Genomic DNA, 27,748 nt, shown 5'->3' on the forward strand with positions numbered 1-27,748 from the left:
ACCCTCTTTTTGGAACAAATTAAAATTAAAATAAAACATAAGAAAAATACTTAGATTTATATGATACACTTAAAGGCTGCACACCTAGAGCTTTTGGTTTTGTATATTCTTGAAATTCTACAGTTTTATATAAGCACCATCACGGTTTATTCAGTCCTTAAGTTTTCTGTATTTTTAACAAGAGGGATTGAACATGAAGGCTGCGAGATAAGAACATGGTAACCCATAATTTTACTATTTTAAGAAATTAGAAATTTTCTGCTGCACAATCCATTTTGAAAGTCGGAAAGCTGATTTTTCACATAAGTCTATACATGAGGGATTAAACGAAGCGGTATGCGTTGCTGCCTATCTGATGCTGCGTAACTCAGCAGTTGAAAATTTGTTAGTTACCATGTTCTTGGCTCACACCCTTCATATCATTATGGAACTTTCCCCACTCCACCAACACACACACACAAAAAGGACTACGGAATATATTTAAGTTAAGATAAATACAACTGCACAACAAACATGATTGACTGGAGCTTTTGCGCTTCTATCGAGAAGTCCGGAATTCAACTCAGCATTCGACCATTCTGACAAAACTTTTCTTCATTCCATCTATGAAGTAGAAATAGTGCGTGTACTGTGAGTTGGCTGACTTCATTTCTTATTGTTTTTAAATCGTTATTATTACTAATTACCAGCAGTGACGGTTTTGCGAGGGTTAGGGGGGCGGTCTTTCGGACTGAAGCCTGTTCCCCAAAATTACGGAATGTCTAAAACAAACGAAATATCTATTAGTTATGCCTTTGCTCATAAACTTTAAGCTGCCGTCAAATAAAAATTACGAATGTTTAGAAAAACTAAACATTAGTAAGAAAAAAACCCTCTCAAAAAACTTTTCTAAATCCGCCACTGATTCTCAGTATAAAATGATCTTCAAGGTTGTATCCGGAAGATTATCGCTAGATACAGTGGTGCCCACCCCCCTCATGTCCATGACGCACCCCCCCTCAATTGCCTATCTGTAGGTGTTCTTCCATGAAAAAAAAAATCTTTTCGATTAATTTTTACACCCTCTCAAACATATTTATATAGATTTTTAACCCCCCCCAAATATTTCAATGACGCAGTTTGCGTCATAGCCCCCCTTGTGGGCACCCCTGCTAAATATATAAACGAAACGAAATACAGTATTAGTTATGCCTGTACTCATAAACTTCAAGCTCCTCCCAAATAAAATTAGGAGATTTTAGAAAATGTAACAATCAGAGAAACCTGTCCCAAAGTACGTTTCTGAATCCGCTACTGATTATTTGTATAAATTAGTATTCAAGGTTGTATCCGGAAAATTATTGCTAAATCGTTGCACAGCTACAGTATAACAGAAATGTGGAAGTACGGTTAGACGGATATATTGAAAAACGTACGCTTTGACGGATATATAGAAAAACGTAAGTTTAACTTCTGCGTTAGAAGCTAGAGTACTAAGCTCTTAGAAATGAAACAGACGACAAACTGAAATGATATCGAGAAGAAAAAATATCGATAACTCAAAAGTTAAAATAAAGTTAAATAGCCTCTAAAATTGCCCTCAAATACGACATTCTTCATGTTAGCTTTAATTCGTAAAACATGTGCTCCATCCATCTTGATGGTGAATTTTAGAGCGAAATATGGCATTTAGGTCATGGAATTCTTATCTAAGTATAGAATATACTATAAGAAAGCTATTTAGATAGAAAAATCATGAAAATGAAAAACGCCAAAATTTCCAAAATTCTCGTTTTTTTCCCAAAAAAGCCGGCTTTTTATGTGAAAAAAACCATCGATTCAAAAAAGCCGGCTTTTTTGCATCTCTAATCTTAAGTAAGAGGTAGCGGACTGCAGTCTAGAAAGCCGGCATTAGGAACTTCGGGTGTCGATGCGTTGATTACACATCCCCACTTTCGACGTAAGCCCGCTGGTAGGAACCAAAGGACTGTCGTGCCAAGAGTTTAGTTTGTTTTAATTATCATAAATAGCTTCTTTATTATTAAATTTTATCCAATATTTTCTTTTCAACTAGTTTGGGAAACTCAGAGCTAGCTACTTGTTTTCTTTTTAATTCATGTTCATAGTTAGCACAACTAATCACTAAGGAAAAACAATCTTTCCAATAAAATTCGCCTCGCGTCTTTCGTAGCTCTTAAGTTTAGTTATTTTTAGTTTTCTTTTTTTTTTTTTCAAGTTGAAAGGCGGTTTATCATTTTCCCCTCGCTTACCCTATTCTTTTTTCTAGTTTTACCTATGTTTCTTTGCACGGACATTGCGCCTATACGCACGTGCTTAGTGTGTTCGTTTACAAAAGCGGGCCATTTTACTGCCACTATAGACAGTAAGAGTGCACTGTATCAGAGAAATATTAATTGACGTATGTAAGTGAATATATCTGTGACGAAGTCATAATTACTCAGTTTTTGCATCGTACATAATTTCCTCATCCGTATTAATCTCTTCACCCCCGCTTCCTGAATTCCAGTTCTAGTATTCTTTCTTAATGGGGGGACTGATGTCTCATGTAGGCTTATTAACTATAACATCAGCAATAAAGAAAGTACGGTTTAATTTGCACTAATTTTAAAACATTACGTTAATTAAATAATAATAATAATACGGAGCGAGCTCAGGCTACTTGTTAGGATTCTTACTTCGTAATTGGATAATACCGGGTTCGAATTCGGAGACCTGCCATCCTGACAAGATTTTCCAGGGGTTCCTCAGTTATACTGAGCAAATGCTAGGTTAGTACCTTGATCTAAGGCTCTGGAGACCTTCCTTTCATTCCTTTTCCAATGTTTTCATCTGTTGATTACAACAGTGTAAAATGGCCTCTGAGGATGTATCTGGTAGCTTATAGTAAATAAACAATAACGACGTAATATATCTTCACGAAACGTGTGGGTTAATTTAACTACAGCCTTACAGTCCCAATAGATAGCTAAAGTTTTAATATCAATTTTCTGACTTTTATATACTATTTTCATATTGTTTCAGCTTTCAATTTTCTCATGTATGTTCCCACCGAGAATTGAACCAGAGATCACATGAACAAATGCGAATATGTTAAATATTTTTGAACACTTTAATATACAAAACACAAAATGCTTCAATGATACGATGCATGGATATGTTTTGCTTACGTCCTGCAATGTATTATTAAAGAAGCCAGGGGGGTGAAGAAAAACTAACAGAAATCTCTTTTATATTTACTCCTTCAACAAAATCCCGACCTCAGAAGGGCAAGCCATAAGTTAGGTAATAAAGTCATACAACGAACACAATCATATCGCTCTCCTGAAATTCTCGTGTGTATGTTTAAAAATCTACTGTTGTTTCACGCCAACCAGTCTATATTTTCTGTTGTATATACCTTCAAAGTGAAAGATATTCATTATTACATTTGTTGGTGGTTGGACTCGTGAGTCAGAAACTACTATTAATAAAGAGTTTGTTTTGTCTACTATCCCTGCGATTAGAAGGGCCTTATCTAACAGATATTTCATTTGTATATGAGAAAAGAAGAAAGTTTATTTTCTAAGAATAAAATAAATATTTTCAATGTAAAGCTAACATTAAGTTTCGAAGAGGAGCTAAACAAAAGAATTTGTTACCATTTATATCAGTTTTCAGACAGTTCACTATACACTGAAATGGGAAGAAATCGAACTGGGAAACATTTTACTAAAGAGACTTCGACAGAAAGTGCAACATGTAAATATTGCGATGTTAAAATAAAATAAAGAACAAAGGTAACACAAACGTGTTATGCAAACATTTAAAAGCACAGCAACCTATCAGTGAATTCTAAAAAAAGTTTTAACGAATTTTAGATAGTCAATTTTATCATCACAATTTCAAATGTAGGTGTATTTGTAGATGGAATTTCAGATCCAGATCCGAGATCCGGATCCAGGTCCGAGATCCAAATTTCGGATCCAGATCCGAGATCCGGATCTGAGATTCGCATCCGAGATCCGGCAAGATCCGGATCCGGATCTCACTGGATCCGGGATATCCGGATCCGAAAATTTTTGGCCATCCCTAGAATAGACCCCTATACATAACCATATAACCATAAGGTAATAGGACCTCATCCAAGAGGATAAATTGGGCCAAAAGACCAAACACGTGGTTGTACTAAAATTTGGCAATTTTGTACCCATGAAAGGGAACGAGGTGGACCACCCAAATTTATAGTGATTCATACTATGGTTCTATACTATTATACCAAATGTTTAAATTGGGTGATTTCTAAAATTAAAGGGGTGGGCCAAGGTACCCCTCCCAAAATTTTCAAGGGGTGCATTAATATACCCATGTCTTATAAAAGGTAATGGACCCCTGTATACGCCCATATAACTATATATGATAATAACACCTCGTCAAACGGGATAAATTAGGTTAAAAACCTCCGAAATTTGAATTTTTGGCAATTTTTTACCCATGAAAGGGAACACATAGACCCCCCAATACTGATAGAGGTACATACTATGGTCCTAGGCTACCATACCAAATTTTTAGATTTGGCAATTTCCAAAATTTAAGCGGGGTGGTCGTAATCACCCCTGCCAAAATTTAGAGGGTGGGCCAAGGTACCCCTGCCAAAATTTAGAGGGGGTGGTCCTAAGTACCCCTAGGTCATTGGCTCCTGGCCAAGGTCATTGACCCTTGACCTATGACGTCACAAAGGTCGGGGTCAAAGTCCAAACTTCGATAGGGTGCTGCCATTACTACTGCTATTAGACATTGAGACACTGTCTACCCTTTCAAATTAAAAGAACATAGCTTTAGAGTTTCCTTATTAATAAGAACTAATATTCATTTCATGTTGAAGAAAAATATAGAAATACTAGGGCCAGCGATAGCTTTGTTAATAAGAATAGTAATAGAGTGTTTCTAAATAATTTTACTTTTCAAAACTCGGAAAAAAAGTTCTATCTCCGTCAAACAGGCTGCACAGAGACAACAATAAATATGTCTCAACGTGGCTGAAACAAATACACTTGAGAAAGCGGCGCGCACATGTGGCTGTAGGCTTCTCACTCGCTGAAACAACCCAGCAAAGAGACATTGGGCAAAACGTCTCAGTAGCAGTGATGCCATACTTAGCGAAATGATATCATTTTAAATCCAGTATACTTTTCATTCTTCCTTTTAGATATTCAATCATATTTCAAGGAAAATTATTAAGAAATAGAAGGAAATAAAAGCGTAAATTAATAACTACGTTAAGAAGCTTTTATCGATACAGTAATTCATATAAATCTTTCACGATCTAGGTTCAACTTCTGTTTAATCGCAATACCAGGGTGTATCAACACTGGGAAAGGCAAAAGCATGAGCAGGAGCTTTTGTAGTCTGCTATTTTGTTGTTGTATTTAAAATCGTTAGGTAAATTTGTATTTGGATTTGTCTGAGTTAGTTATTTATTATGTGCAAATCAAATGATTGAAAATAGATTTACTGCACCAGTTGTAATTAAATGGCATGTCTAAGTTTAACTTTAAAAATAGCCCATTTATGAGTTTACTTTTTGAATCAGGAATTGTGCAAAGCTAATAGGAAGATTATACATAAAAGTAAATTATTAATTCAATTTAATGTATTTAGTGCATATACCGAGATTTGTCAGAATAAATTTATATCGATATACTGGTTTAATTTAATCGCTAAGGAATGTGTCTATCGAAATTAGTTTTCTGTACATTATATATAGTAGTGCAACCTCGCGAAAATAAGTTTCTAACGAAATTTTGTTAAGAGTTTGTAAAAATTGTTGCGCTAAAAATGTTCCTTTCGGAAATTATTATTAAAAGAGAGTTCCTATAATTTTACTCATTCAGAGGTTTTTATCAGGAAGTAAAAACCTTAAACTCATAATTTTATTAGGTTCTGGATATCGATGCGATATTTTGCACCATGTGTCTGCTCTTTCTAATAATATATTAAAAATGAAATGAAATCTTTGAGTTTATCTTTGAGTTTTTTCTAATAATATATTAAAAATGAAATCTTAACGTCCCACGCTTATGTCGGCTGGGCTAAAGAAGACGGTGATAATGAGAAATGAATGAAATGGTGGAATGAAGAAAGTGGGAGGAAACGGCAGAACACCAAGAAAACTCCATACACGGTGTTTGTCCACCACAAAATTCACTTGGCGCGAACTGGGATCGAACCACCGCGGCCCCAAATAATAGACTATATAATTGATAATTTTCATATATTTGGATATATATGGAGTATAAACATGTAGATTTCAGGTTACAAGCGATACGAAGTTACAAGCAATATCGATACGAGGTTTTAAACTGCAAATAATTCCAAAATAAATAAAGAAAATGGTTAAATCGAAAAGTCTAATGCTATTGTTATTATCTATGGAATAATGTAAATGGAAAAATTTTGTAACAAGTGTTTAAAGAGGAGCCTCGGTAGCTCGGTGGCAGAGCAGACACGTCTGACGCGTAGGGTCCCTGGTTAGATTCCAAATCCCACCAAGTTGGTTTTATACGGGACATACACTTTGTGTGTAGATTTTCTCGAGATTCTCTCCCACTTTCGTCACTCCACCACTATTATCCAACTCATCACCATTTGCCTTAGTCTCAGAGCATAATCGTGAAGCACTGAACTCTCTCTCTCTCTTGTATATATATATATATATATACAGTATAACCTCGTTAACACGAACTCGCTTAAGGCGAACACTCGGTTAGGACGAACAAAATTTCGGTCCCGGCATCGCTGTACGTTATCTTATAGGAAGTTTTATCGGTTAACACGAATTTCGGTTAGCACGAATTACGAACTAATTTTTAGTCCCTTGAGTCAATAAATGTTTTCATTTAACACGAACTTTCAATCCTTAGTTTTTTTAAAGATCATTTTTCTTATTTTAGATTTCACTTCAGATCAGTTTTTGTCATACAGTATTTATACAGACGAAAATTGCCTTGTAAATAAGAGAAAAAACAGAAACAGGTATCTTTCCTATCTTATGAGGTGTTGATTCTGTCCTCCGTCAAGCGCTAAACATGCAGGAGCTTGGCAGACGAGCTGCTGGCGACAGCTCGAGACAAAACATCTTCTCTCCCCTGTAACTCCAAACTGGTGACAGCAGACATAAATATCTTTCCGTTAATAGCGGTACCCAACCTGCAAGCGGAGTTATCAATTTTATAACTTGACCTGGATTTTCTGCGTGAAAGCTTTTTTTTTTTTTTTAATTTTCGAAGATAGGATAATAAGCTTACTGTAGTGTTTGCACTTTTCAGAGGACGGTACCGAGACCGAAGCTAGTCTCGATCTCGATCTTAGCTCGAATTTGAGACCGAGCCGTGCTTTTCGAAATCGAGACAAGACCGAAACTCTCAGCCTCGTCTCGATACAATTCTGTGGATGGTATCAAGACGGAGAAGAGTCTTGGTCTCGTCTCGAATTTGGAACCGAGACTACTCAGTCTCGTCTCGATATCATCTCTAGTTTTCTATGACATACATAATATACTGTAGTGGTATGTATAGTCTGTATACTGTAGTGTGTATGTATGGAGAAAATGTATTCGAATAATAAAATTTGGGTCCCCGGTTAACACGAATTTTTTAACACGAACTCCTGATTTTTCAGTCCCGTGGAATTCGTGTTCGCGGGGGTTTACTGTATATATATATATATATATATATATATATATATATATATATATATATATATATATATATAGATAGATAGATAGATAGATAGATAGATAGATAGATAGATTTTTATTTCCATTCAATAAGGTTACATCGGTAATTCTACCATCAATATTTTATAAACTAGACTGTACACTGTTCTACAAATTTAAATTTTCGTATTTATATTCAACATATAAGTGCATATTATATTTTATACACAAGTTCTTGCTCGTTGAAGGTACAAAGAACATCATTGTATGTCCATATATTTGCGAAGGCTACAATATTATTTTGAGATACAGCTTCTTTATAAGCATTATTTATAGCATACTTTAAACGGCGAATATAGATACTCAAAAAATCCAGAGGACAATTGAAACTGCAATATAAATGATATCTATATACAATGTATATTGTACTACGTGCTAAAGTAATCAAAAAGTTAGAGAGAGAAATAGCAGTTGACTTTTTAGAGTTAAAATATCCTACCATGAGTTTACTATTAGGTATTTCGTTTAAGTCCAAAACTTTACAGATCAAAGTGCTTACAAATTTCCAAACTGACTGAACAGTATCACATTCATAAATTATATGTAATCCTGTACCGACTTGCGGGCAGAAAAGACACTTGGGACCATGTAATTTCTTCCATTGATACAGTCTTTCAGGAGTTATTAGCCTATCATGTAAAAACCTCCAGGAATTCTGAGCATTATATCCAATTGAGGGAAATCGGCATATTTCAGTCCACGGAATCCTTTCATTCGTCCAACGACATTTATTTGTAATTGGATTAGGAGATAATGATCGAGAAAGTACCTGCCGATATAGCGTTTTTGATGTTGTTGGAAAATGTATAGTATCGTTTGTTCCAAATCGCAAAAAGGTATATTCTATCGTATTTTCAGCCATATGATCAATTCTTGTCAAAAATTGTTTCAGTAAATTCTTAAATCTTCTTAAACCAAGTGTCAAGACACGTTGGGAGCATTTTGTGAGATTTGAATAATCAAAATGGTCCTCTTCGTACCAACTACCAGTTTCAGATATTAAATCTCCAACTGCATATACAGATATACAGATAATCGCTTCCATTCAGGACTCAAAGAAATCAAACCTGTGTTTGATCGAAATATTAGACAGTTGTAAACGGGCAAAGAACGAAAGAAATCCAATGTAAATTTTTCCAGATTTGGATAGACATTCATATGCTTCCATGAATTAATAACAGATGAGTAGAAAGAATTTACACCATTAATGCTATTTCAATTAAAATCCATAATAAAAAAATGGGCAGGGTTTAATGGATGTGTACAGCAGGATGATAAGTGAAACAAAATTAAATCATTAAGAACTGAATGAAAATTTGATCGTAAAATATTTGCTATAAAACGTAACCGCAACGATATTACTTTACTATAAATATGCACTGTTCCTAAACCACCTTGCATTACTGGAGAAAATACATAATTTGGGTGTAGCCAATGATGTCTATTCCAGAGGAAATTCAAAAATAATTTATCTACTCGCTGTAAAAAATCCAACGGAGGTTGTAAAGCCGTAAATACGTGTGTCAACTTTGATCCCACAAACGTATTCAATAATAGGCGACGACTATAATATGAAGTGCAATACGAAAAGTGCTGCCACCTTAAAAGACTCTTCTTTATTTTGCTTTTCAGATTATCCCAGTTAACTCTTTCATCGTGTTCTGTATTCCCCAAGTGTACTCCTAAAAATAGATAGATAGATATCCATTGTGAAACTTAACGCTACGCTACTGAATATTACATAAATTTCTTGGTTCTAGCCCTTTTCAGGGGCGAATCCAGGCAGAATGTTTGACGGGGTCGTTCGAAGTCAAATGAAGGTGAGATTGTATTGCAAAAATAAATTTAGAAAAAGAGAAGTAGCTCATCTGTAGAATTAACTTCCGAAGACTTATTAACCTAGAATAGTTCTATTCCTAGCTCTATTAACCTGTCTAAGAAAATTCTTAGGATAGGTTTTATTTTTAAATTAAAAAATATCCTATCTGGGAGGGGCGATCGTCTCAATCGCCCCCCCTTGCCGTTTTAATGTGGATTCTGTAGTTTATGCAGAGGTGTTTTGACATAAGATTAGCGTCATACTAAAAACTGACTACTGCAGAAAACATATGTTAGTCAAACTCTTTACTATGGCACTAATCACGCTTCAGAACGACTCTGCATAAGGCGCTCTGAGTTTTTCCCCCATATCTCCGCTATTCTTACAGCTTACTCCTACATTTAGAAAACATTATTTTATTTAGCATCTTATAGCCATCTCTAAGGATTTATTTCGTTCCTTCATCTTTGTCTTTTAAAGTGACCTACCGGCATGGGCGCCGATCCTGGAAGGGGGGGGATCCCGGACCTCCCCAAAGCTCATGTTGGCCCCCTATTGTATTTGTGAATATACAATATTTGGCCTAATTTGAGTGCAATTAGTTGTAAAATCTTCATATATATACCTTCTGCATATAAATGGGGCCCCCAAATTTACGGAGAAATCGGCGCCCTTGCCTACCGGCAATTGCCTGGTGAGCAATCTCCTCTAAGGTTAGAAGGTACGGATGAAGTAGATATCCATAGGTTTAAGTAATACATGGCACAACTTAGCAGGTAGAAAATTTTACTGCTGCTATCTAGCGTCGAAACACTGTACTGTAGTCGATGCAGAAGTCACCAAGTCAAGCGAAGAAAAGAGAGCGGCCTGCGACTGTTGAGATTAGGACCGTGGCATGCCTTGTTCTTGTATTTATGGAATTTGTGTTGTAGAGTGTGGAAAATCAGTTATGTTGCGATTCGGTAGGATGTTGTGAGTGCGAATTGTAATTACTATTCTTGTCTATTCATTTTTAAAGTTCGCATCATTTTTATTTAGTATGTTTCGTATTATTTACCGGCATATTTTGAATCTGATACGTTTTCTGTAATTATCTCGACGTATACTAGCAGCAAGTGGAAAAATTATTATAGCAACCTCCATACCTAATTAAATAGTTACTCATGCTTGTAAGAAGCTAAGGTGAGCTTTTTATGAGTTATTTATTTAAAATAAAATTTCTTAAACTTGAAATGGTGGAGCAAACTGTAAATACCGGTTAGTATTTTTGTATTTATGGTTTATTGTACTGTCTCTAGTCCAAGTTCCTTTCAGTTCATAATAATTACTTTGAATTATATATTAAACAAACCAAAATTCATACGTAATTTGATATTTTAAGATCAGATTTTAAAAGCATCATCACATTCTCGTTCTGATCTGAAGTTAAGTAAATGAATTGTTTGTAAAATGGGCGTATTATAGATAATTTGGTGCAGGGTGGAATCATAGATTCGTAAAATTTACAGAGGAAGTATCTTTTGTGATACAAGAAAAAAATAAATATTACAGTTATCAAAACGGCACAGATGTATTGTACGGATCCACGAATTTGTAAAATTTTACAGAAGAACTTTGTAACGGAAAGGGTCTAGAACACAGGCCCTCCCCCCATATAGGTTAGTAGCTAGGTTGGTTCCTTTCTGTACCAAAGTTTAATATTTAATTCACATAGTATTGCCGAGCGAGCGTTAGCGAGTGAAAGCGGGTTAGAGCCCAGCAGGGCACGTTGTTTTCTGTGTTTATTACAGCTACAGCTCAGATGACGAGAGTAACCCTAGCAGAAGTATTATTACGTAGGTATGGGCTCACCCACTTTTCGCATGGGGTTTCAAATTACACCACGGAATAGCACACATATAACTTTACCCGGAGTAGCAGACGACATCTAAGTATAGACCACACCTCAAAAACCGAAAATGGACTTGACCGTGTTATTGACCTTTCCCCGCTAACCCGGTTTTAGGGTTCTTCTCGTCATCTGTGAAGTGTAAATGGGAAGGGGACTGGGCAAGGATTTAGTTTGTGTCGACCAGTGACTGGAACCTTAACCTAACCTATCCCACTATTAACCAGCCACAAAAGGAACTCTTAGCGGGGACTTGTGTTCTCGAACCTTGCCTCTTACCTGTGAGATGCGTATCAACGTAAAATTACGTTAATAAACGTGGAACCTGTTTCGGATTCGGTACGTAGCTAGTAACCACCAAGTGAAATGAAGTGAAGTCAACGTGCTAACTCACGTGCAAGTGTTCCACATAATTTTGAAACGTGTTCCACAAAGATGAAAGCAATGAAAACATATCGAGACATTGCCTATAACGTCTTGAGCAACGTTCAAATACATAATTCCACAGGTAAGATAAGTAATGTTGTGCCATATACATTGTTTTGCTCTATGTTCGTTTATTTGGATACACACTTCCCGTGACTCGCCTTCTCCCTACGGACGCATCCCTCGCTAAATATATTAAGTTTCTAATATAAATGAGGCGCGACGTTGCCACATTTACGCGCGAGTGAATGCGGACAGGATAGAGGAAAATCAGATTGTGACATCAGTCAAGTCATTTCTTTTGCACTTTGACGATCCATTTTCATCAATATGGAAGACTAGAGTTCCTAGGTCTAAATCTTAAATTACCTACAATTAATTATCTCTTAGGGTTTCTCAAAGTGTGTTCCGCTGAGTCCCGGGACTCCTTTAAATGTGATCGACGGCTCCGGGAGATACTTAAGAATAATAAAGAAACTACAAAATTCATGAAATAAAATAGCTATCTCGAAAAGAAGTACTGTCTTCAGTGGAACAACTTTCACAGATTGCTCTTGGTTGGAAGATGTTTATGGTGCTTCACATACTGTGGAGTCCTTAGTCAACACTCAATCTCTGTGTATTTTGAATTTGTTGCTTTCTGGTAACTACGGTTGTGAGCAAACTGCAATTTTCTTCGCATCACGTGATACTGTATTTCAGAATTTTTTGCAGGCAGTTTCTCTGCTTTTGGAAATATATATTTCTTTCGTCAGAGTTTTTATTCCCACCGATTTGGGCAAAAAATAAGAATGTTTATATCTAAAATTATTTTTCATCCCATGAATTTTATCTTCTACCTATGTCATCTTTGGAGGGAAGAAAAGAATCTTCTTCTTTCTCACCTCAACCGTAGATTGGTGGGCAATATGGAGATTTTAAAATTTTCCTCCCTTGGAAGAGCTGTTTTATATTTTGATAAGGTTTCTTCGTAACTGCGTGTAGATATTCTATCCTTGGTCTTCCCCTTCCTGGTTTTCCTTCTGCCTTTTCTTATATCAACATTGTGATCCAATCGGAATGCCGAATAAGATGGCCAAGTATGCTGTTTCTTCTTTTTCCTAATATCTTCATGATCTGTCGTCCTTTATTAGCTTCCTTTAGTACGTCTTCATTCCTTTTCCTTTCGGTCCATGGTATGTTTAGAATTCTGTGCGAACTCCATTTTTCAAATGCTTCCAGCTTGAATACTTCAGCTTTTCTCAATGTCCATGTCCGACCCGTAAAGCGCCACGCTCCATACCAGGGTCTTAGTAAATATTTTTCGAACGTGCAACGACACAATTCTTAATGTTAGCAGGTCTCTTTTCTATTGAATGCTTTTAGCTTGCACTATTCTTGAACTTATGTCTTCTTTTCTTCTTCCGTCCGAAGATATTAGACTTCCTAAATAGGGGAACGTCTTAATATCTTCGATTTTCTCTCCAAGAAAAGAATAGGCTTTATAAAAGTGTATAAACTGCCCGGTAGATTGTGCTAGTACCCAGATAACCCTTTTCCATTAACAGTTCATGTGTTGTGCAGTGAATTTCATATTTCTTTTGTTTGTTTCTCTGGAAATGTATTTTCTTTATGAGCACAAGCAGAGTATGTATAATTTTGAGTACTCCCTGTCAGTTTTTACACAACTACTTATGCAGACACACATAGTATGTATTTTAAAATTTTGATTCAGATGTATATTGTTGAGATGCATGATCGCAATTGAACTGTAAGATGTATATCACTTGAGAATTTCCGTTTAAGCACGTGTTTCTGTGCAAAAGATAGATTGATGGCTGAAATTTGGGACAGTGAAGAAAAATAAAAAGTCGACTAGAGAAGATTGTGAACCATCGTTTTCTCGTGTTACAAAGTCTGATGTTCAGGTTGTTCCTTATTCACCGGATGTGGGTCTAGCAAAATATATTTTCGTAATTAAGACAGTTCCGGAGCAGTCAATACAAGTAAAGAAGAATAATCTTCAACTCGAAATAAACTTCGTGGAACAATAGGGAAGCGTAAGTATGATGAAAGTTATTTATCTCTTGGATTCATTGATACCAGTAACGGTTTGCCGCATTGTATTATGTATAGAACAGTGCTTCCCAACAACTTCTTTCCCGTTAAACTACGTCGTCATTTTCGACAGTGTCATCAAGATATGCCAATTGAATATTTCCAATTGAAGAGCGACGAGTTACATGCCCAAGAATTAATATGGCAAGTGTCACACTGAGAATGAAAATGCCATGGAAGCATCTTATTTATTCAGTTAGAGTTGCGCATACTATTGGAGAGCAACTCATCAAACCCTGTGCTATGGACATGGTTAAGTACTTGCTAAACGATAAAAGTATATAAAGTTATTACTGCTGTACCACTTTCAAATGACATATCTTGTCGAATAGAAGATATAGCAGAAAATGTGAAGAGTGAACTGATTTCGCGGCTGCAACGCTCTGAGATCGCTTTACAAATGGATGAGTCCACAGATACAGAAGGGCTTACAGTATTGCACGTCCTCATCAGATACCAGCATGAACTTGAAAAAGACCTGTGTAGACTATTTGCAAGTACGCACGGAAAAGGAAATATTCAACGTTCTAAATACATTTTAACTGAAAATACATACCTTGGGAAGATGCGTTGATGTTTGTACCGATGGGGCGAGAGCAATGATGGCGAAAACTGCTGGTGCCGTACCGTGAATAAAGGAAGTTTCTACAAGTTACACTAACAGTTACTGCATTCTTCATCGTCGTGTGCTTGCTGTAAAGAAAATGCCACTTCATCTTAGGAAAGTTCTCGACGGTTCCGTGCGTGAATATAAATATATATAGAATCAAATCAAGGGCACCGAACTCTTGACTTTTTAAGATTCTCTATGAAGATATGGGTAGCATCCACCAATCTTTTCTTCTCCACTCTGAGGTCGGATGGTTAGATTGTTCTTATGTCATGTATGGATATAAGAAAATTATAAATACATCACACCTACGTAATAATTCAATTTCGCAATCATTTATGTTTATTAATCATCCGTCTCGATTAGCCTAAAGGACATAACTGTGGGGCGTTAACTGAGAAAAAGTTAACTTATATTCTTGAACAGAAAACAAGATGGAAAGATGTTAATCAAAAAATCTGTTTAACATAATAAATAATCACTAAATTATATCTTTATTGTAGGCACTACAATACCTATCAGTTTGCTACGTTGCTTTTTATATCTTAAATACTTGTAAAGATTTAATAGGCTTTGATCTAAAATTCTACAAGTAGTAATAACGTAGTGTTATTCTTTATGTTGATTTACTCATAATGGGGACAAAGGTTCAGTAACCGCCATTTGATTTAGCAGTGTTTAGTCTGTAACTGCTGGAAACAAAACCATTGAACAAAACCTTATTACTATGAAAAGTAACCTACATCATATCAATACATGAATGCTATAGAATGGTCTCGAATTAAATTGGAATAAAGCAAAAATTATCGTCTTTACCAGGAAGCGGAATCTTCACCAATATGACGTACAATTCAACAATATTAAGATTTAATCTGAAAATATGCTCAAATATTTAGGAATGTTTTTGGACTGTAAACTTAATTGAAATTACCAGATGAAGCAATCACTCCAGAATTCAATTAAGTATTCTAACTTACTTAACTGTCTTATATATAAAAAAAATTCGCTTATATGGTGCTTGTGAACATAATAAAACTTTTTTTTTTTTTTTCAAGGGATTGTTGTAATTGTCATCTTCATCGTCATACCATAAGATACAAATGTACTGTATGTTTAAGGCAGCTCTCGATTGATATCTGATTGTAACGTATAAGAATTTAAACCGTTGTGACCATAGTCAGGTGTTATTTATGAAAGACAAAGTACCCTATTTTGCTGAATGATTGTATATAAATTTTACAATATTATTATTAGCGTTTAACGAAAAGAAAAAAAAATCAAAGGTGAAACATGTGTCAAGCGAAAGATATTATTAAAAGCTCGTGCATAGTTTTCGTTAACTAACTCTATGATCCATGAAACCAGGAGGTATGCTGGGTTCACTAAAACTCTTAACAATTGACTTCTATCCTTAGCCAGCTGGATCCAGTTTCTACTTTGTATTCCTATTTCTGCGATATCCGTTTTAATATTGTCCTCCCATCTGCGCCTAGATCTCCGTAATGCTCGTTTTCCGATTGGATTTCCAGTTAAAGACTTTGAAAGCGTTTCTGCTTTCTTCCATTCAGGCTACATGACCTGCCCACCTGAGCCTCCTAGACTTGATGACCCTAAAAATGTTTGATGACATAGTTTTCGATAAAATGGAGAAAACTCAATTAATTCGTAAACCTAAAATTTGATGCTAAGGAGAACCATCTCACTTATTGAAGTGATGAGAGGGACAAGACGACACTGTACAATTAGAGATACTGGGATAGCCTACAATTATCATCAACTCCTAAATTTTAATTTCTGTTTAACTAAAATAATAAGACATTGTATCAATCGTCGATAGATCACATTAAGCTGAACAAAATAACACCCTTGAATGTAGATTCTCATGTGCGTTTTAATCGTTAAAATCGAATAAAAGAAACTTTTGTGATGCCAAAATATGTCGTTTGTTACCAGTATTAATTGATAGTTTTTGTTTTCCTGGATGAAATCACTCATTTGTCGTATGAACTGTATATGTATCAAAATACACTGTTAACTAGCAGATTATTGTGTGTCACTTCATTAAGGTGACACACAGAGTCTTTACGCTTTACTATTTGTGATTACTATTCATTAATGAGGGCCGCGGTGGCTCGGTGGTAAAGCGTTCACCTCTGGTGCAAGGGGTCCCGGGTTCAAACTCTGCTCCCGTCAATTGATCTTTATGGTGGACAAACACCGTGTGCGTGGGTTTCCTCGGGGTTCTCCCGTTTCCTCCCACTTTCATTCCACCATTTTATTCACTTCTCATCATCACCGTCTCCTTTAGCCTAGCCGACATAATCGTGGGAGGTAAAACTCAAAGATTTCATTTTATTCATTAATAAATTGTGAAGCCTTGTTAAGTGAGATTTTTCTCTAATTGCCTTGAAGGACCTTTTACTGACAAGCTAGGTCAGAACGGTAATTATTAATCTGATGTAGATACGTGACTGTAATTAGCTATTTTGCTATTTAAGAAAGATAGTATTTTAATCTATAAACTTACTTTGAACTCAGCACCTAGCATATGATCACAACTTGTAAATTAAAACTCATGAATGTCCTGTCACAAATTTTGGCTCCCAGTCAAATTGTGATGGTGGCGGAACATGTAAGTATTAATTTCAGCGTTTATAATATATATGATCATTTTTCGTTTCAGTAAAAGATAAAGATGGCTCGCAGTCGTAGACCTGGTACAGCAGTGGATCAAGGAAGTCATAAGACTAGCGGAAAAGCGCATAGCAAAGAACGAATTGCAGATAATTCTATGCCAGCATGGTGCCTTATTGTTACAGCATTAGTTTGTGTGATTGCAGGGTATCTGGGATATTTAGGTTATTTGGAAACAAGAGTCAATTCGCCCTTCGACAAAGACAAGGTAAGTGATATTAATATCAGATTAAAATATCTCCAATATCGTAATACATATGTATTAATGTATTCAAATATTCTACGTATAAAGAAGAAAGAGTAACATTATTACCTTAATGCGTAATTTCCATTTTATCGGTTATACTTCGTTTGCTTAAATGCTGCAGACATCTTCGTGCAACATTTCAGAAATTGATTGAACACTATCTTGTTACATCGAATTAAGTGTCTTCTTTTCTATAAGAATGAAATATAATATTCGTGGAGTATCAACGGTAAGTTTGTATTTATTTTTGTCGGAATAGATACTTGTGATTGGTGCTCAACGAATTACAGTATACTTCATTGTTAAAGAAAGAAAAGACATTAGCTGAATATAACGAGTAATATGTTCAATAAACTTCTGAAAAGTAGTCCGAGGATGTGTGCAGCATTTGTGGAAACGAAATACAGCTGAAAATAGAAAATCACACATTAAGGGGATGGTTTTATTCTATCGTCAATATCTGTTTAAAATATAATTGAAGCTCCTACACCCGCCCAGATGAGGTAACGGAAACAACGTCACCACTTGCGTTCAAACTCACAATTCTTTATGCAGATTAATGTGTGGTATTCTTTATTTTTGAAGATCTTATTCATATTACACTTACATTGCATTCATAGATAATTTCAGACAGTGAGTAAAATCTAGAACATATAATTTCAGTGAACGTTTACATTGTATATCCGTGTTCTCACTTCTCACGGATGCTTCTGTGTCTTCGGTAGCAACCAGCGTATATGAAGCTTATATAATTTTTGTCACTTGAAGCTTTTTTATTTTTCTGTGACGATATAGTGAATGAGCAAAATTTAGGGTGCTATGGACCAGAAGGATAGGACTTAACGGGGCTTCAACATTTGAATATCCATAAAATTATATTATAGAAATATGTAGGTTTAAGTGAAATTTCTTGAAAACCGTTAAAGCAATCAAACCGAAAGGTGCGCAATGTAATGAGAACAAACTACCGTATCGAAAACCAGAAAAAGTGTTGCCAACTCAGCATAAAGGTATATTGTTTGAAATAGCACCGTATACAAATATGCACAGATTTAAAATGCACTTTATCATTAAACATAACAGTGAAGTGCAGTGGTACAGTGTTGCACACTATTAGAGCTATACGTGTGCTGAAAATGTACAATAGAGAAGTCTGATATGTGAGAACAGAGGATAATAAAGGAATGCATTAGAAAAAGGTGAGGGATTTGCAATGCTCTTCCGTAGCCGCGGTGAATAAGCTGACAACTCGCGAAAACAAAATGTTACACGCAAGAAAAGAAATTGTGTTTTCTAATTCTGTAAACTGCTTTTGCAGATTATCTTATCCAGATTTAGTAGAGTACTTTCTTGGTTTATGTCTTTTGTGTTAAGTGACATATTCTTTTACTTCCTCGTCTACACATCATATGATTGTGTTTTTGTATACTCTAATATTACCATATTCGCATTGGAAATGTAATCATTTTATTACTACCTCATTTCGTTTTTAATCAGCCCAGATAAGCTGTGTGGTCTAGAAGGCTAGCCCACCGCCTTATTAGGGATCACGAGTTCCAATCCCACCTTGGATATGGAGGTTTTTGTTGTACTTTTCACCTTACACATCATTGTCATCTTTCGTCTTTCATAGTGGTTCGGATCGCACTTTACTCTGTAGGTCCCATCCTATATAGCTTCGGTGCTGATACAGGACGTAAAAATAACATCACTCGATTTGGTTTTTCAAATGCATCAGTCTTTTGTGACTAGTGACATTTTGCTATGTTGCACTAGCGGTGTTATTCTGCATTTGAATTGAATTAAAAATATTATACCCAGATTCCTTTATTACCTTTTGTTGCCACATGTCAGACTTCTCGATTGTACATTTTCAGCACACGTACAGCTAGTAAAAAAATAACTGCATCACTTAGCTTTATGGCAATAAATTTTCTTGGTTGGCCATATACATTTTGTGATTGATACAGTATAGCATATTTTAAATTTAACCAGCACGTTACTGGATGTTTATTGTAACTGCTAAATTAGTTCAAGCACGTTTTGTCTACAATTATTCACAAAATTAATACAAAATGAGAAGTATACATAGAACAGACATATCTATCTATCTATTAAAATGATACAATAGCAATTAAAAGCGCCTGAGCTACAACCTATAACTTTGGTTTTCAAATCTTTCATTTACGTTTGTGTGTGATTTCACGTTTAACAGAGACAAACATTTTAAACTATGTGTACTTTAAATAAATTAGTTGACTAGATCTTTTTCATAAAGTTTATGATATAAAATTATTGTTCAGAGCCTTTGTATTTTAATAAGCCTTCTCTAAAATCAATGCACGCGATTTGTGCTTCCATCTTCCGAGTTCTTTTAAACTATATGTTGTGGATGTTTATATGTTTGTGGTCAATCCTTTCGACAATGAGATATCGGAAACTACAGACTTTAGAAAAATGACGTTTTCACTGATCGATTGGAAATTTTGCGTAGATTGTCCAGTTCTAATTGAATATTTTTTTTAAAAAAAACATGGCCATTATTTCTTTATTACATTTTTTAGAGTACAGTGGAAGTGTTGAAATTAAATAAACTAAAGCATCATATCCTACGCGTTATACATTCCAACAGCACATTGTTGTATATTGGGGTTGCATATGACTCAGGCGTTTGTTTCATGGCAAATAATAATGAAAAAAGGAAGGATAACCATTTCTGCAGTCTAAGGTAAATCTTTTTGGAGTGTTTTGCCCAATGAACACCATATATCACTGACATTATAATTAATTGTGTCTGTAATGTATTTGTTTATTACATACTGCATGCAAGAAGAAAGAAAACCCTGATCATACATGAATTAAAAACTCCAACAGGAAGTAGGCTCAAATCTTGCAAACGGTGCGAGATGTTGAAAAAGTAATCGGAAAAATCTCCCCTTTATGGAATCTCTTGTCAGTTTTTATGAAGACGTCTTTCACTTATGTTTGTAAAGGGACATGTACAGATGTGAGGAATAACAAGGAGATTCGTGCTCATATGTGAATGATGCGCTGTGTAGAGAGCGCAGGTTCAGCTAGTAGTACATTAATTTTTTGCAAAACAGTAATTGAGAAAGTCATCTTATAAGGTAACATTTAGCAAGAAAATTTATTAATTTCCAAGCAAATGAATAAAACAATAGCATAATTTTTAATACTGTCCTCCATTTAGTATTTTGTATGGCCGCCTTTAGCCTTCCTAATAGCCTCAATACTTCTGGACATGATGTGAACAAGATTGCGGCATGTTAACATGTATAAAACATGGTACGAAATGTGTACAATTGCTGCCATTAGGTGGTTTCTGTTTTAAAAACACCTTTCCCGCTGTTTCTTGTTCATAGAATGCCACAGGTTTTTGATAGGGTTTAAATTTGGTGAATTAGGAGGCCATCAGATTCTCTGTATATTCATCTCCGTAAACCAATTATTGACTAAACGAGATCAATGGCAGGAGGCATTGTCATCCTGAAAGGAGAATTTGTTTAGATTTGTTCCTGTAAAATAATTCCTAGCTGTTGGAGATAATTTATGATCAAGAATTTCTATGTACTTTTCGCTGTTAACTGAATAAGTACAAATTTCAGTTTTTCCAATTCCTCTCGATGTGACGCAACCCCACAACATAACGCTTGCCTGGAACTTCTGTGTCTCAGATATACAAATATCATTTAATTCCTCTCCCCTACGCATCGAAAGTTTCACTCCAGCATCGTTTCCACCATAAATTCCTTTTCGTCCAAAAAATCACACGATTCCAGTCTTCTGTTCATTCCCCGTACCTTTGCACAAAAATGTTCCTTGCATTCTTATGTTTCTTTGTCATTTTTTTTTCTTTCTTGTCAAATCCAAAAGACTTCAGTCTAGACACTACTGTTGAGAGGCTTACTGTACAACCACTTGACGTGCAATCATGTTTCTTTTCTGCAACGCTAGTGACTTCAATTTCCGATCAGCCCTCGCAGATGTTTTCTTCTTCCTTCCAATCTGTAAAGGAACACTGCCTGAACTCATGCTGTTTCTTAATGATTCTTAACACTGTAGACTATTGAACGTTAACGTTTCTACCAATTTCTCTTGCACTTATTACTTCCTTGTGTAGGGCCAAAATTTGTCCTCGCTTGCGAAGTGAATTGTCTTTCAAACTCATGATTCGTCAAATCATTAACAATCTATACACATTAAGTACATTGCTGATATATTTATAAACTTCTGAACATTATAAAAGCAAGCGCTGCAGCAACAATCAGGCAATCATGCGATAAGAACAATATGCGCTATTTTATCAATCTCCAGCCGAGTTGCAAATGCAGTTTCTCAGTGATACTAACCAACAACAGATACAACTGGCGACAAAAAATGAGAAACAAATAACAGAACAAAGGACTGTAATAGAACCACACGAGATTTGTTTTTATGAAAATTTATGAATGTATATCACTGCTAAAATAACTACTATTATTCTTTAGATGTCTTGCCATACTTTTGGCAAGTGATGCAGTAATTTTTTTTTACAAACTGTAGCTTGAACAGTGTGCAACACTGTACCACTACACTTCACTGTTATGTTTAGTGTACGTTTTAAATCTGTGCATATTTGTATATGGTGCTATTTCAAATTACTTTTATGCTGTGTTGGCAACATTGTTTACGGCATTTTCTTGTCATTATATTGTACACCTTTTGTTTTGATTGCTTTAACGGTTTTCAAGATACTTACTTAAAACCTATGTATTTCCATGATGTAATGTATTGGATATTCAAATGTTGAAGCTGCGTAGGTCCTATCCTTCTGGTCCATAGCACCTTAATTTTTTCTCATTTTCATTCCTCATTATCCTCTATCAGATGTGCTATATGGCAATCAGATTTGAGCGACAATTTGCTTGACCTTTTCTTGTAAGCATACGCAACACCCAAAACCAGCTTTCATAACTATGCTTTTAGCGCTTTACTGTCAGTTGGGTATAAAAATGTTGAAATTAAATGTTTCTCTAAATACATGTTCTATTTTCATGTGTGTGTGTTAAATACGGCACAACCTTAAGATGCTAATGTATATTCCAAGAAAAGTGTAGATGTAAAAACAATAATGCCTAAAATATGTATGTTGTATTACATGCGATATTTTCTTGAGTGCTTGCTCAAAAGAGTTTTCATGTATGCTTGGAATATATTAATCAGGGTTGGCAAAAATCATGTTTTTTATTGAGAAAACAAAAAAAAATTTTTTTTGGGGGGGAGGGTAAACCAGGTTTTTCTGGTTTAAATAATTTGTTCTATGTATTTATGTATATGTATGTTCTATGTATATGTAATATAAATATGGACAGAAATAAATTTGTTTCGCCTTGCTGTTATTATGTAACAACAGGGTTATGCTGGAAGGGGTCTTATAAGCTTAAAGCGGGATCCAAACAGCTTCCCGGCTTACTTCCGAGAGAAATTGTCCTCCATTTGGACTCGAAACCGGAACTAATTGGCCACAAATGCAATGAGTCTGCCGACTCACTCACGAAGGACTCCTGATAAAAATACGCTATACTGATCTTTACATACTTGTTAATATAATTGTCAAGAGTCTTTTCAGGACAAAAAGATAAATGGTTGCACAAGTGAAACCATTATACAGAATTATATATAAATCGGGAAACTCCCGCGTTAGCCATTGGGAAAATCCTGTTATTACTTTAAATGCAAAGCAAATCCTGTTATTGCTTTTCATGTAAAATCTAAGCTCAACGTATCAGTACTTTAATGTAATCAGTACTCTAAAACTCAGGTATTAAATTCCAAATTTAGTATGTAGATATTCAGTAAAATTAAAACGAAGTCCAATCCAAGCTAATGTTGGAAGCTACGTAGGCAGTCGATAAATTTTGCCAATGTCTATCAATACATTTAGGCAACCTTTGCTTCTTTATAAAACAAGCATTCAGGCAAGCAAAAACATACAATTTGGCTTCGTTTCGTATGTTTAGGCTTAATACGAGGTAATACCGAGGTTATAAAGAAGACTCGCTTTAACCATTAGACTACCATTTTTTTTTTTTTTTTTTTTTTTTTTTTTTTTTTTTTGTCAATATGAAGATTGTTTTATATATACACACATACTCCTTTAATGTTCGAAATTCTTGACATCTGCATATAGTTTTTGAGACTAAACACTTTCGTGGTTGCATTTGAACCGATGGTACATGACCATAGAATTTTTAGATTTTTAAAAAATTCTCGAAGGTGTTTGCTTTATTTTCATGGGACACAAGTGTCCCGTTGGTAGTCAAAGGGTTAAAGTGACATCCAAACTGCTACTTGGTTTACACATGAAAGAAGGGTTGTGGTTCGACCGAGAATTGAACATGGGACACCTTTATTAAAAGGTGAAAAGTAGATAAAACTAATGCAGATGGTTTGACATGTGGAAACGTCACCATGAAGTTCACACGATTTAAAGCATATTTCGTTCTTTTTTTTTTTCTTTTTCGTTCAAACCAGTTTATTTAAACCTTGGTTTAAACCAGCCAACCCTGATATTAATGCTTTCGATTCGTACATAGAATACTAAATACATGTACGTATGTGTATTCGTAAGCAACCTCAATTTTTTATATAAAAATGATGTCTATAAATATTCATGGTTTCTTTTTGTTACTACTATTACGTCAAACGTGGAAGGAAACATCAACTGTAAAAATTATAATTTTATTTGGTGTACCTGGAATTTTTTTAAACGCATATAAGCATTAAAGAAATATTATATTCGTTTTCACCTGTACGCGGCACTTTCAGCGTTTTTAAGTTTCCGTTATAAATGGTAAAATCAGCTGTTAATTGTATTATGTTATCATTTCGCAAACTTACTATATATATATAAGTATATAGTTTATTTTGTAAATATAAGTAAGTATATTTATATATATAATATAGTATATATATAGTTGTTTTTTTTTTAATTATTGGATATGGAAACTTCAAGAAATAAGGGAGAATAATTACAATGGCGAAAACTGAAAATATTTTAACTCTATAGTTTCCAAATGAAATTAAATTCGATAAAAGAAAAATGGAAGCCATTTAACAAAACATTGATAGAATTGACTGAAGAAGGACGCGGGAAGAAAAATTAATTGATAGTTGGTGGAATGACAGAATTCATTAGTCATTGAAGAAAATGCTGCCAATGTAACTTAGATATGAAGATGAGAATACTGAAGTCAAATACAAAATTAATAAAAGGATTTAAAAAGGTAATAATAAAAGATGAAGACGAAGAGGTGGTCAGAGTTCAGTACAAGTATTGATATTCATGAAAATTAGAAAGTGTTGTATGAACTAAAATGAAATATGCAAAAGAATAGAGATCAGAAACAGAAGCAGCGAAAAATGGATAACGCAACCAGAAGACGTAAAGAAATAATGATGGGAATACTTGGATAGAAGCAGAAGAAGACAAAGCTGAAAAAGAAGACAGAAACAAGATGATCTCGTGAGATACCGAGAGGAAAAGGAAAACAACCTTGTAATAACATTGTCGAGTCAGCGTGTCATTATTGTATTAAATTTTACAAGGTCAATTCATTTTAAACTCTCAAGAGTTGTGTAGATAAAAGTACCCCTTATTGCTGGAATGTTATCTTAACAAAAAAATTTTTTTAAAAAATGGAGCCTTTTTTTTATGTAAAGTTTCATGATTATGTGTCAAATTTACTGGAAAATAAAAAGTATGCAAATAATAATATCCACCGTCATTTAATATATGTTCTACTTTGGTTGAATTTTAGTATAGATTGAATAACTATTTACATGAGCTCTCTACCACTGAGTCGTCGCCTGCCCAGCTGTATTTTTTTTTCTTTCTTGAATCTTAGTATTGGCAATATTAAGTTGCAGTTTAGACTTCCGTGTGAATGCATTGCTATTGCTATAATTATAAATTCGTATTCTACACTCTTCTTCAAAAACATTTTCAACGCCCACATTTCTTTCAGATGTATCGCTTTACCTAGAGAAAAATTAATTTTTTAGTGTAACGTCCCATGGTTATGCTCTTTAGAGTAAAAAGACGCGTGATTAATGAAAGTGAATGATTGGAATTTATATTTGTTGTGCTGTCATACCGGGAATCGAACCTGGGACTACATACACCAAAGGCACGCTCTAGCCACTGGACCATCGGGGACAGATTTTACCTAGAGGCTAGACGAGGCTGTTTGAAGAAATAATATTTTCCGTCGTTTTGAGTCGCATCATATAAACATGTGTGTCAATTCAAAACGTACCATCTACGGGACTCAACACGTGATTTCTTTATAGAGTGTAAGTTACATTCTAAACTAACGATTAATAACGGGAGAACCTGTAAGTAGTAGTGAATCTTTGACTTTAAGCTGTAGTCTTATTTTGATTTCTGTGTCTGTAGGTTGTGGTCAAATCAGGTTTGGAGGTCCCTGAGAGATTTTGGGGCAGCTATCGACCAGGTGTATATTTTGGTATGAAAACTAGACAACCATACTCTCCTGTCTTTGGTTTGATGTGGTATTTTCCTCGATATCTTCAGTCTGGAGGTGGAGGGATCAGGTAAGAAGTTAGCAATGCAACATAAAATATTTGGTCTAGTAATTCGTCAAATAAGCTATGGCATACTTAAAATTTAGTAAAGTATTTTGAAAGCTTGTTCATTACACACACCTATTCTACTTTAGATATTTTTCCCAAATACGAGGGGAAATTGAAAAGCTTTTGCGCCTATTTGTTTTCGAGTGCGTAATATACATTGTAATATGAAATCAAGGTATACGAGCGATGCGATAGGCTTTTCTTGGAACGGGTGCAGTGAAACTTCTGATTTCTTGCACCGCATGGTGCTGTTATCAGTCGCCAAAGATGACCAGAGTGCTTAGGACATCCACACCATATGAGCAGCGAAATATTATTCGTTTTTTGTAGTGTAACGAACACACAACCACAGATATCCATAGGGAAATGAAGCCGATGCATGGAGACACGTGTTTAACAATGCAAAGTATACAGTGGTGGTGCAAAGAGTTTGAAAAAATATAAGAAAATGTTTAGGACAATGAGCGATCGGACAGACCTCGTTCTTCGTTTGACACCATTACGTGTTGACGAAATGGTGAAAGTGGATCGGCGTGTTCATCTGAAGGACATTGCCAGAAAGCTTGACATTTTCCTTGATAATATTTATTACACTGTCCACAATTCGTCGAATATCACAATGTGTCACGTCGGTAGGTTCCTGAGCTTCTTAATGATGTCAACAAGAGCAAGCGAATTGTCAGACCATTGGACAATTTGTAGCGTTGCGTCGAGAAGGGCGACAATTTTCTGGACATCATTGTCACTGGCGACGAAATGTAGAAACTGCATTACGTCAAAATAGCAGAGCATGATGTGAAAACGCCAGTAACGAAGAAATTCCGAACACCATCGACCAGTAAATCGATGCGCACAGTGTTTTGTGTCAGTGATGGACCACCACTACTGCATTTTCTGCCAAGAGGACAAACTCATCAACGCAAATGTGTTATGCCCCAGCATTGGGTCCAACAATGTCTCTCGAATTTGTAAACTGTAATTTGTTTAGTTAATCCTTTTGTTATATTTAATGGGTTAATGTATTAGTGATTCGTTACGATTACTGTTTATTTTATTTTCTAAACTTAGAATTTTCTTAGTTTAACTGGCTATTGTATTCTTGATTTGTGCCAGATTATTATATTTTATTTAAACTTTCAATTTTTTAAAAAAATAATTACGTTATTAGAAGAAGAAATTCGAATTTAAAAAAAGAGAAGAAAGTATTTAATTTATATATATTGTAAACAAAAATTGAAAAACTTGAAGTTAACTATTTGAAAAATATTTTTATCATAATCTGTAAACATCTGAAAAGATATGAAAAAAAAAAGAAAGTTTGAGGAATTGCCACGTAGTTAGTAATAATAATATAACTATTTTACGAATTAACATTGAATTTTGACGTTGGAAAGAAACTATTTGAATATGTTTCTAGAAAAGCTAGGCAAGCTAGAAAGTTCATTCTAGGGGCTTAGGCCCTTCTTTCTGTCGCAAGCCACCGAATAATGACCTAAAATTTATTTATAATCTGAATTACACATAATGTCAAAATTTTTGTACCATTAATACTTGGATAG

The 27,748-nt window shown here is 35.0% G+C and overlaps 1 protein-coding gene across 5 annotated transcripts in view; it reads left to right on the forward strand.

Annotated features, from left to right (window-relative positions):
- The first annotated feature begins 10,382 nt into the window (after positions 1–10,382).
- GCS1 (mannosyl-oligosaccharide glucosidase) overlaps positions 10,383–27,748 on the forward strand; it is a 39,757-nt gene continuing 22,391 nt past the window's right edge. Inside the window, exons 1-3 of one of the 5 annotated variants that reach the window (XM_081762972.1) lie at positions 10,383–10,829; positions 17,277–17,495; positions 25,993–26,150. In XM_081762972.1, coding sequence (XP_081619098.1) covers positions 17,289–17,495; positions 25,993–26,150 — 365 coding nt within the window. In that variant the 5' untranslated portion in view covers positions 10,383–10,829; positions 17,277–17,288. The remainder of the gene's footprint in view (positions 10,830–17,276; positions 17,496–25,992; positions 26,151–27,748) is intronic. The other 4 variants (XM_081762970.1, XM_081762973.1, XM_081762971.1 and 1 more) reach the window with 4 other exon arrangements.

This window comes from Thermobia domestica, chromosome 1, assembly GCF_964235325.1.
Source record: "Thermobia domestica chromosome 1, izTheDome1.hap1.1, whole genome shotgun sequence".
In the NCBI taxonomy this organism is placed as follows: domain Eukaryota; kingdom Metazoa; phylum Arthropoda; class Insecta; order Zygentoma; family Lepismatidae; genus Thermobia; species Thermobia domestica.